Source organism: Mixophyes fleayi, chromosome 1 (genome assembly GCF_038048845.1).
Source record: "Mixophyes fleayi isolate aMixFle1 chromosome 1, aMixFle1.hap1, whole genome shotgun sequence".
Lineage (NCBI taxonomy): Eukaryota > Metazoa > Chordata > Amphibia > Anura > Limnodynastidae > Mixophyes > Mixophyes fleayi.
Genome location: NC_134402.1, coordinates 430251039 through 430262736, shown reverse-complemented (window position 1 = coordinate 430262736; position 11698 = coordinate 430251039). Strand labels below are relative to the sequence as shown.

The 11698-nt window shown below is 40.3% G+C and overlaps 1 protein-coding gene across 1 annotated transcript in view; it reads right to left on the bottom strand.

Moving 5' to 3' along the window:
- Nucleotides 1–1849: 1849 nt before the first annotated feature.
- The window catches only part of C9 (complement C9), a 39393-nt gene continuing 29544 nt past the window's right edge, over nt 1850–11698 (bottom strand). The window contains exons 8-11 of the mRNA XM_075184183.1: nt 10044–10172; nt 9302–9480; nt 5926–6154; nt 1850–2332 (exon numbers count right to left, since the gene is read on the bottom strand). Coding sequence (XP_075040284.1) covers nt 2178–2332; nt 5926–6154; nt 9302–9480; nt 10044–10172 — 692 coding nt within the window. The 3' untranslated portion in view covers nt 1850–2177. The remainder of the gene's footprint in view (nt 2333–5925; nt 6155–9301; nt 9481–10043; nt 10173–11698) is intronic.

Below are 11698 nucleotides of genomic sequence, written 5' to 3'. Positions count from 1 at the left end.
GCCACCCCACTACGCAGTCCAGATACTTGTTTGGTGGAATTCTGACACGTGGAGGGTGTATTTATTTTATTGTGGCCCCGGTATCAAGTTGGGTACCGGGGCCACCCCACTACGCAGTCCAGATACTTGTTTGGTGGAATTCTGACACGTGGAGGGTGTATTTATTTTATTGTGGCCCCGGTATCAAGTTGGGTACCGGGGCCACCCCACTACGCAGTCCAGATACTTGTTTGGTGGAATTCTGACACGTGGAGGGTGTATTTATTTTATTGTGGCCCCGGTATCAAGTTGGGTACCGGGGCCACCCCACTACGCAGTCCAGATACTTGTTTGGTGGAATTCTGACACGTGGAGGGTGTATTTATTTTATTGTGGCCCCGGTACCAAATTGTGTACCGGGGCCACCACACTACGCAGTCAAGATAGATAGATGCGTATCATAGATAAAGTACATTCAGTGGTGTGGGGCAAATTGAAAAATATTCAAAATGCACTGACATTATCAAAAACAAGAGGTTGTCACACGCTAAAACTCCAACATGTATATGATGGAGAGGATGGAGGAGCAGCCGTATGTGTAGTGTAATGCAGACCTGTTGAAGGTTTTTTATATATTTTATTGTGGTGCCCAGTGCCCACTCCTCTACGCAGTCCAGGTACATTTATTGGTGCGAATCAAACAAGTTGATGGTTTTCTTATTATATATATTGTGGTGACCCACTCCTCTACGCAGTCCAGGTACATTTATTGGTGCGAATCAAACAAGTTGATGGTTTTCTTATTATATATATTGTGGTGACCCACTCCTCTACGCAGTCCAGGTACATTTATTGGTGCGATTCATAAAAGTTCAGGGTTTTTAATATATTGTGGTGACCCACTCCTCTACGCAGTCCAGGTACATTTATTGGTGCGAATCAAACCAGTTGATGGTTTTCTTATTATATATATTGTGGTGACCCACTCCTCTACGCAGTCCAGGTACATTTATTGGTGCGATTCATAAAAGTTCAGGGTTTTTAATATATTGTGGTGACCCACTCCTCTACGCAGTCCAGGTACAATTATTGGTGCGAATCATAAAAGTTCAGGGTTTTTAATATATATTGTGGTGACCCACTCCTCTACGCAGTCCAGAAAGATACCTTGTTGCAACGTTTTGGACTAATAACTATATTGTGAGGTGTTCAGAATACACTGTAAATTAGTGGAAATGCTTGTTATTGAATGTTATTGAGGTTAATAATAGCCTAGGAGTGAAAATAAGCCCAAAAACTTGATTTTTAAACTTTTTATGTTTTTTTCAAAAAAAATCCGAATCCAATACCTTAAATCCGAACCGAGACCTTTCGTCAAGTGTTTTGCGAGACAAATCCGAACCTCAAAAATAACGAAAATCCGGATCCAAAACACAAAACACGAGACCTCAAAAGTCGCCGGTGCACATCCCTAATTTGAATACAATATCATTACAGTCCCTATTGGTGTAATGGTCAAGCGTCCGAATACTTTCGTCTATATAGTTTATGTATAATGTAGTCTGTGGTCAGATGTAATCAATTTGACTGATACAAAGTAATTTACTGTCTCTAAGCAATATTTGACTGGTCATATTGCTTGGTAATACTCCATATTTAGGCAATCCCAATCAATAGATATGTTCACATGATTGATCATAAAGCAACGTTTGATTCTATCATAGTCAATATTTGGAAAATAATTTCCATGATGAATTGTAAATCAGACTCTCTCACGAAACACACAGATAGAAACCCCTTTGATTAATTTATTTCACTTTTTTGTACTGATATAGTGTAATGTGTCTTGTAAAGAAAAAACACCAATGAATTGTTTCATAGAAGATGTATTTGTTTATTCATTCAGTACAGTAACAATACACTTTAATACCAAGAGGCCCAGATTTGTGAATAGGCTACAAAGGCATGGGCCTATGGCGGCAGGCTACTCTGTGTGCCGTAATCACATCACATCTTTTGTGTTATGTATACTTGCCAATGTAAAGGAGCAATGATCAATTACAGGTAGAATACACATATTTATTTTATATACGTGCAATGACACATTAGAAATGGGAGGTTAGGGTCCATACAGTATAATGGAATCATCAGAAGTGGTCTAGAATTGAATCCTGAGGTGGGGGGGTGTACTATATTTTTTAACATTCAATTGTTTTAGTACTTTCTCCAAGGCATGGTGTACTATGCGACTGACTCGGGGAGATGCATTTTCGGGTTCTTGTCGCTATTCCATTTACACAGGGAGACAAAGGTGTCCAGCATCCCCAGTGTCCTACTATGGGTCTGTCAGTCTCTATAAGTACAAGCATATTCTCATTAATTGATCACTTCATGTCAAGCAGTCATTGCCAATGCTATTACACAACTTTCTGGACTACAAATACAAGCCAAGGCGTGGTTACTATGTATTATTATCAACAATCCGCAGGCTACAGCAATGTGTTTTTTTATCACAATTCTGTCTGTTATTTTAGTATTGTGTTTTGTTTTACTATGGTGTGTGTTCCAAATCTCAAAGTGCTGTGCAGTATGCGTGGCCATTGGATAATGTGAGTAAGGTTTACATGGAACAGAGTTTGGTTTGGGTGGGTCTGGTAGTTGTTTTGTATCATCTTTCTTATTTGTGTCCTGATTTTGCTTTTTGAAAGATTGGGAGGTATGCAGTAGGGATGATTTAGAGTTATGTGCAAATTTTGCACCACAATTAGTAATTGAGTGAATCATGTTTCAATGCAACATGATTTGCAAATGCAAATAAGTTTTGCGTGCAGGGCAGATAGTGCATGCACTTACTGGGTGCCTGAGTGATTATCAGCATTTTTCCTTTTGCACAGTATTTGCTATCGCCAACCAGTCCATGGTTAAAAAACTTAGCATGGGGAAGCCTTTACCAGACAGACACTGCGATAGCTGGAGCTTAATTGAAGTTATCTCTGGTACAGAGGGCTTCATAAATAGGGAGCAACCCTATCTTGGGTTTTCTCCCTATAATTATTAGGCCTCTTAGTGCAGCTGCTACATATTGTTAATAAAAAGAGCAAGCAGCGATGTCTGCCAGGCCGCTAGCAGACAGCATATTGAGCATCCAGAGTCTGTCTTCTACATGACAAAGAGTTTAAGGTGTTGACTTGGCCCCAAATTCCCCAGATCTCGTCTTGGTGCTAGATACCACAGGACACCTTCAGAGGTCTTGTTAAGTCCATACCTCGACGGATCAGAGCTGTTTTTGAGGCACGAGGGGGACCTACACAATATTAGGCAGGGGGTTTTCATGTTGTGACTGATCGGTGTATGTAATATGTGCTTTCTTTCCACTAGAAGGCAGCAGAAAAGTTAATAACAATAACTTTAAAATCTTCTAATTAACATTTGGGGAACAGGATAATAAAAAAATGTGTGCAATTCCCAGTAAAGTAAGCTTATTATTTCCTCACACAATTAATGCCTTATATGCTCCACAAATGATCCGTACATAGCGGTTTAACAAGTACAAATTTAACAGTATTACACAATGCACAAATAGCTGCGAATAATGCATAATAACATAAAGCAAAATTATACAATGACCAGTCAACAACAAATTAACAGAGTATAAACAAAGAACATAGATTGCAGATACAACTATAGACAAGACAGTGAGCATAAGTGATAAGTACCACCCATGTGAAGTTGGCATGTGCCCAGGAGCATGGGCTCAAGAAACAGGACTGGGGAGACAGGCCAAGAAGTGCAATGGTAGATAGGGGGAAAGTGGAAGAGGGAGACGCTAATAGGGTGGCACTGAGTGGGAAATAGATATTGTAGCAAAGGTAGAGAAGTTAGGAAGAGGAGAGCTGGTGGCTTGACTTAAGAGATTAGATTTTAGGGCACTTTTGAAGCCTTGTAGACTAGTGGCTATTCCAAAAGGACGTGGGAGTGTGTTCCACAGGTCAGGAAAATCACAGGTAGGAATGCGAAGAGGTAATTAGTGTGCTAATGAGGCGGTGGCTGTTGGCAGAGTGGAGGGGACAAGAGTTATTGTTGGTAAGAATGACGTTGGAGATTTAGGGGGGAGAGGAGTGGCTGAGGGCTTTGTAGATGACGGGGATCTAGTGTAGCAACTGGCAGAGAGAGTCAACAGAGGTAAAGTGGCAAAAGCAAAGAGATGATAAGCAGCAGTGTTGAGGATTTACTGATGGGGGTGATATGGGAGTAGGATAGGCCAGAAAAGAGGAGGTTACAGTAGTCTAAGTGAGAAATTACGAGAGAGTATATAAGAGTTTTGGTTGCTTCCAAGGTGAGAAAGGGATGGGTCCTGTAGATGTTAGGTAGGATTTGAAGAGGTACTCGATTTGGGGAGTGAAAGAGAGGGAGGAGCCTAGGATGACATCCAGGCAGGGGACTTGAGAAACAGAGGAGAGTTTATTGCCTTCAACGAACAGGTGAAGTGAGGTGAGTGAAAGTGTTAAGACATCCAAGGTAATATGGTCAAAAGACAACTGGAGACATAAGAGAGTAGGGGGTGAGTGGTCAGGAGATGAGAGATAAATGTTGGGATGATCAGCATATAGATGATATTTGAGGCCAAATGAGCTGATGAAATAAACAAGAGAAGTGTAGAGAGAGATGGGTAGATAGCCAAGATCCTTGCAGTCCTCCGATAGGTAAAGTAATACGGGGGGGTTGATGTGGTCAGATGTAGAAAAAGAAAAGGAGCGGTTGGTGAGGTGAGAAGTAAACCAGTGCTGCGGCAGTCAATGGAATGGAGTGTTTGCAAGAGGAGAGGTTGGTCAATGGATCAAAGACAGCAGAGGGGACATGACAATTAAGAACAGAGAAGTGACCGTTAGATTAAGCAATGAGAATATTGTTGGTGACTTTTGTGAGGGGGATTTCTATGGAGTGGAGTCCGTGAGAGCCAGATTGAAGTGGATAAAGTAAGTGAGTGAGGGATGAAGAAGGAGATAAGATGGTTGTAAAAAAACACTTCAGAAGAGGGAGATATGGTGGTAATTAGAGAGTGTTAAGGGACAGTTTATTGACTATGGGGGAGACAAAGGCATGTTTGAAGCAGAAGGGAAAGATGCCAAAGAAGAGAAATAGGCTGAGCAAGGTGGCAAGCCTCAGGAAAGAGGGAGTGGATGAGGTGAGATGGGATTAAGTCAAGGGGGCAGGTGGAGGTGGGAGATTAGGAGAGAAAGGTGCAGGCTTCATCCGCAGCATGAGCGGGAAGGAGGAGAGTGTGGGTAGGTAAGAGGAAGAGTGGGAAGAGAAGGGTGCAGACCTTATCCCCATAAATAGGGAGGAGGAAGGGCAAAGTGAGAAGGCAGGAGGTAGAGAGTGGGTGAAAAGGGACTGATGGGAGGAGATGTCATGACATATGGATTTTTAGAGGTGAGTGGAGTCAAGAGCAGAAATTGAGGAGGTGAGGGGAAGGGAAGGAGGGCAGAGAAGGGAGTTTAAGTTGGCAAAGGAAATGAGAGTTTTAATGTAGGACTGTTTAGAGTGTGATAGGGCAGAACTGTAAGAAGAGAGAATTAATTTGAATTGCAGAAAATCTGTGTGTGAGCGCCAATTCCTCCAGCGGCACTCCCCTTTACGGGAGCATTTATGTAGGTAATGGGTAAGTGAGGAGTACCATGGTTGATGAGAGGCTTGATGAAGTCTATTAGTGACAGTGAGGATGTTTATTGAGAGGGGTGGTTCATGTGAGGGGAGAGGGAAATAAGTTAAGAGACAGCAGGGTCAGAATCATTGTCAATAGGGATCTTAAAGTCCTTCAAGATTGAGAGAGATAAGGTTGGAGGAAAGGAATTGAGGGAGCCAGGTGGTGAAATTATCAAGGAATAGGGAGACAGGACAGGTTTTGAAACATTTTTTTTTTTATAGTTTGAATTAATTACTTACTTTTCAATTGATCATGCTTCAGTGTCTCACAGGCGATGCCTTTGTATTCCAGAGGGCACTTGCACACACATTCCCCATCAAGTAGCACCACAGTGCCACCATTCAGGCAAGGCTGGCATTTACATACATTATATTCATCAAGATATTCTTCAAGGGCTCTTTCCAAGTTCTTTGTCTTGTTATAGGCTTCGTGTAGGTCAATTGGAATAAGAGTATAAATTGGAGAGAGCTGTGGAGAGAGAAAGAAAAGAAATCTCTCCTGAAGGCACTTATATAACAAAATTATGATTATAAAGTTCTAAGGCTTTTGATCTAATCTGCTCTGTTTAAAGTAGGTGCTAAATTACTGGGCATACAAACATAGGTGAGTATAGATGGGAAACAGACCTGATGAAGAGAATAGCTTATCTTAAAAAACAAACTGCTAGTATGCAAAAAACAATCTGCTAGTACATAGAATGGGGCAACTGTGTTCAGTCACAGATTAGTAACCCCATAGGTTTAATTTAGTATGTACGAACTTCATTTTATATAGAGGTGTGTTTGACACTACATTCTTCCAACATCCCTTTCACGGGAACCTTAAATCACAACTCTGTGCTGTTGGAGGACCCTGCTCCTTATCCTCTCTAACTCTCAGGCTGTGACATCCCACTGGCCTCCATTCTCTTTCTTATGTCATCATTCTTTCCTGATTTCCCACTATGAATCCATTAGATTGATAGTTGCATAATAAACACATGATATAAATTATAGATTAGGTGGAAAAGTGTTGAATACTGGACATAATGGGGGAGATTCAAATAGTCACGAAGGTTCCCTGTTAGATGCATGCAAAAATGAGCAGGATTTAAAAAACTGCCCTCATAAATGTGATTAATGTTCTACTTACTGCAAAATGAAAGGGTCATTTCTCTATACTTATTCTCCTGGACCTCTCTGCTGCTTTCAACACTGTTGATTATCCTCTTCTCCTACACACCCTTCACTCCGTTGGTTTTAGTGACACAGTTCTTTCCTGGTTTACTTCCTACTGATCAAACCACTCCTATTTCTATCTCTGGTACATCCTCCCCTCAGCTCTCACTATATTTTGGTGTCCTGCAAGGCTCTGTTCTTAGCCCTTTACTTTTTTCACTGTACTCTTGGGGGACTAATTTGCTCATTTGGCCTCCACTACCACCTCTATGCTGACGACAACCAAATCTCTATTCCTTCCCCTGACCTCTCCCCTTCTGTACTATCTTGTGTAGCAAACTGTCTTTCTGCTATCTCCACATGGCTGTCCTAAAGCTACCTAAAGCGCAACATGTCCACATGTCCAAAACAAAACTTACCATCTTTCCTCACTGTCGCTAACACCACAATTTCCTCACTATCCCAGACCCGCTACCTTGGTGTTACACTTGACTCTGCCCTCTGCTTTATTCCTCACATCCAGACTCTTTCCCAGTCCTGTTGACTCCACCTTAGAAACATTGCTAGAATACACCCTTTTCTTACCCATCATGCTACCAAAATTCTTATCCATTCTCTCACCATCTCCTGTCTTGACTACTGCAACTTCCTGGTATCTGGTATTTCAAATGCCCATGTATCCCTACTTCAATCCACCCTAAATGCTGCTGCAAGACTTATCATCCTCTCTCACCGCTCCACATCTGATGCACCACAAATCCCTATATTAGTTCCCTGTGTCCTCCAGAATCCAATTCAAATTACTCAGCCTTACCTACAAAGCCCTCAACAATACCATATCTTCATACATCTCAAATCTCATATAAAAATACTATCCCTCCTGCCCTCTTAGATCTACCTCTGACCTGGGGCTTGTCTCATCTCTGGTAAGCACCTCTCACTCCGGCCTACAAGACGTTTCCCTTGTTGCTACCAACTTATGGAATTCATGACCATGTACAATCAGGCTTTCCCACAGCCTTCAGATCTTTAAATACTCTCTGAAAATCCTCTTTTTAAGAGTTTATCTTATCCCTGATGATATTACTCACACTAATGTACCTTCACAACTGTCCTAATCTTCCCCCTGAGCCACACTCACTCCTCTTGTTTTAGCTGTGCCCTCTTCCACTTAGAATGTAAGCTCTCTAATGAGCAGGGCCCTCCCTACCTTTTGTTTTCATGTCTGTGTTTATTTTGTCTTCCTTGTGTGTCCCTGTTTTATGTATGTCCTGTTATGCCTACTTTACAGTACCGTGAAGTTCCGTGGTGCCTTACATATCTACGATAATAATATTATTAATAATAATAATAATAATAATAATAATAATAATAATTACCAATAACATTCTGCGTTGTACAGGGTTCCAAAGGGACCTTGCATCTAATTGAATCTACCCCCTAAATGATGCATTAATCACATGGCCTAGTAAATTGTTAACCATGTTTTAAAAACCACAGGAGAATGTTCCTCTCAGATTGTGCAAGGCAGAAAGTTCCAAAGAGTAGGTATATAGTTAAAGGCTCAAGATACAGGAGGAAAGCATTATACAGAGTAAAAAAAAATTAGAACAAAAGGACATGGACTAGCAGGCTGGAGGGTAGTAGGCTAAAGGGATATTTGACTTTACTAAAAGAGTAGTATGTTTATATATAGTTCTATGTGATGTTAAATACTTTTGTGTCAAAAAAAACAAAAGTATTATAGGAGTGATACCTTTATTGACCAACCCAAAAAAATATTATTATATTTGCTAGCTTTCAGAGCACAGAGGCCCCTTCATCAGCCAACTTTATCTATGATTCATTTGTAAAACTTGCCTGATCCACGCAACAGAACCTGGTTATATTTGCTTTGTAGACATGGGCCTGATTCATTAAGGACCTTAACTTGAGAAACTTCTTATTTCAGTCTCCTGGACAAAACCATGTTACAATGCAAGGGGTGCAAATTAGTATTCTGTTTTTCATGTAGCACACAAATACTTGATAGCTTATTTCTACATTGAAATTTAAAGTTGATATTTGTGTGCTACATGAAAAAACAGTCAGTATTTAACTTATGTGCAAAACAGAATGCTAATTTGCACCCCTTGCATTGTAACATGGTTTTGTCCAGGAGAAATAAGAAGTTTCTCGAGTTAAGATCCTTAAAGAATCAGGCCCCATGGTCTTATTTTTGTGGAATACACCTGATTTTGCTTCAGTTTTTAGATGTGGTTTTTGAGCTTTACATAATGTTATTAAATACTATATCCACAGGAACACTGAGTTGGCAGTCTATTAATAATGGTGAAGATTGCAAGAAGTTCATATGCAACCCAATGTTCCTCATATCATAAACTAAAAGTGCACTAATTGTTTCTTGACTGCTCTTACTGATTTAATCACTCTTGAGTGGTTCCATAATTTTTTTTACCTTTTTTTTTATTATCACGGGTGCATCTACTAAAGAAGAAGCCCATTTGGAAAAAAGTTGAACGTCAATTTGCTCGGTTCTCTGAGACAGTTTTTCTTCAAAAACTGCTGCAAAATCTACTGTTCCACCTTCAACAAATGAGACCGTGTCTTCAATTACAGCAGATTGGGTTGTTGATCCTGTAACACATGAGACATTTATAAATATTTAATGTCACAACAAGACTAGGGGGTAAATGTATGAATCTCCGGATTCTTCATCTCCGGCGTGTCTTCCCTTCCCTTTACAATGCAGCGCCGCTTTAAATTTAAGCGCTGAAGAGGCTGAACACGCCGGAGATGAAGAATCCGGAAATTCATACATTTACCCCTAGGACGCAGTCATGGATTATGGTCAATACATTTAATTGCAAGGTACTGTCAGCAAATGCTTTCTGGCGTATTGTGTAAAATTATCATTATTAGACAAAATATTAAATAATAATCCAACCAGACCTGAAAATTCTAAGACCATGGTTATATTACCACTTTTGTGGGATAACTGATTTTGTGTGGCTTCTACCCAGTTGTGTGTAGCTTGGTCGACTTGACCTTTCTCACCACTAATAGTCCCGCCATAGTAGCTGAACTTCTAGTGTCATTGGTGACCATTATAGTACCCTAGAACTTTAAACATCCTTTTTTTTTCACTTACTGGACAAGGTAATATAGACAAATATAGCATAAATGCCATAAAAACCTACCTTCTGTATTTTCGAGAACCGTTTTACAAACATCAGGTTTTACAGAAACTGAACCATCAATCTTTTTCACTGCCGCTGATATTTCAGCTTCAAATCCAAGACACGTTTTTACAGTAGAAGAATCAATATCTGCAATGAAATGTACAAACAGATTACATTATCAATGTAAACAGATTTACATAGAATCTAACATCAAGTACGAATTTAACTTGTTTTCCAGATTTCACCAATTTAGGGGCATATTCAATTCTTGGCGTTAAAGCCAAAAATCCTGCGGCGCGTGCGCTATTACCATTATTAGTTTTCTCGCTGGATGTCAACTGGCGGGTCAGGGAGCCGCGAGCTGAAATCCAGCTTACTATTACCGTAATAACGGTAATAGTTTTAACGCCACGGAAAACACCGAGAATTGAATATGCCCCTTAAAGTATGCAGCTGATATAACATGTCACATAACCTTTATATCATGGATAGCCGTAATTATCACTCACGCAGAGTATTTGTTGAACTAGGGCCGAAACAGATTTTATGACACCTACAATCCTCTTGTGCTTCAAAGATGGCTTCCTTCCATGATTGGTCATTAATGAGCTGGCGATGGAAAAGTACAAGAGTCCTATAAGTGTCACTGTGACATCCTAAAGCTGTAGGGCCATAAACCCCTGGATTTGTGCAGTGAATTAGATACACAGATTTCCATGGGAGGATGATGAGTTGAATGGTCCTCACTGCTATTCCAGATTATGCACGCAGTCCACAAAAATGACACTGTTTTACAGAACAGTATATTTAAATTATCGGGACAGACAGAAACTATCCATACTTAGAGGTGTAGATGATTTAGCCAGGCACTGCATTTTAGCCACATAAATTGATTTGGAAGTGGCATAAATCAATGTTCCCCAGTACTTTCAGGTTAGTGTCTCGCTCCTTTGAAGCACAAATACTCCTCAGATAAGACACAATGCAAACCAGTGTAGTTTGAAAATAAAGGCCCTTTATTCCAAGGGGTATATTTACTAAACTGCGGGTTTAAAAAAGTGGAGATGTTGCCTATAGCAACCAATCAGATTCTAACTATCAATTATTTTGTACATTCTACAAAATGACAGCTAGAATCTGATTGGTTGCTATAGACAACATCTCCACTTTTTTAAACCCGCAGTTTAGTAAATATACCCCCTAGAGTTATATTTACATGGTTTACTATTTGTTTAATTAAAAAGTTTACATTTCGAAAGAGCAGCTTAAGTTGAATGCTCCAGAGATATCACTTGCATTATATCTCTGCTTAAAAGTTTGCACAGTACTTCTGCAGAGTCTATGTTATTATGACCAGTTGACCTCTCAGGATGACTCCATCAGACAGAGTAAACTTATTTCTCATGGAAAAGAAGGGGCACAAATCTTGTGTGATATCCTTAGAAAACTGGGGCCACCCTTGTAATATAATTTGAGACAGCCGTTGGCACAGATTGTGTGCCAAGGTTTCTTGCTATAGCTCATCCATTCGTTTGGAGTATTTGCACAGACATGACATCATCCTCAACTAGTGGGCACTCAGTGTGAGGCAAGCAGGGCAGAAAGAGGGCATCAGCCACAAGCCACGCTTGTATACGACATCCAGATGGTATTTAATGCCATGCAGGTGGGTG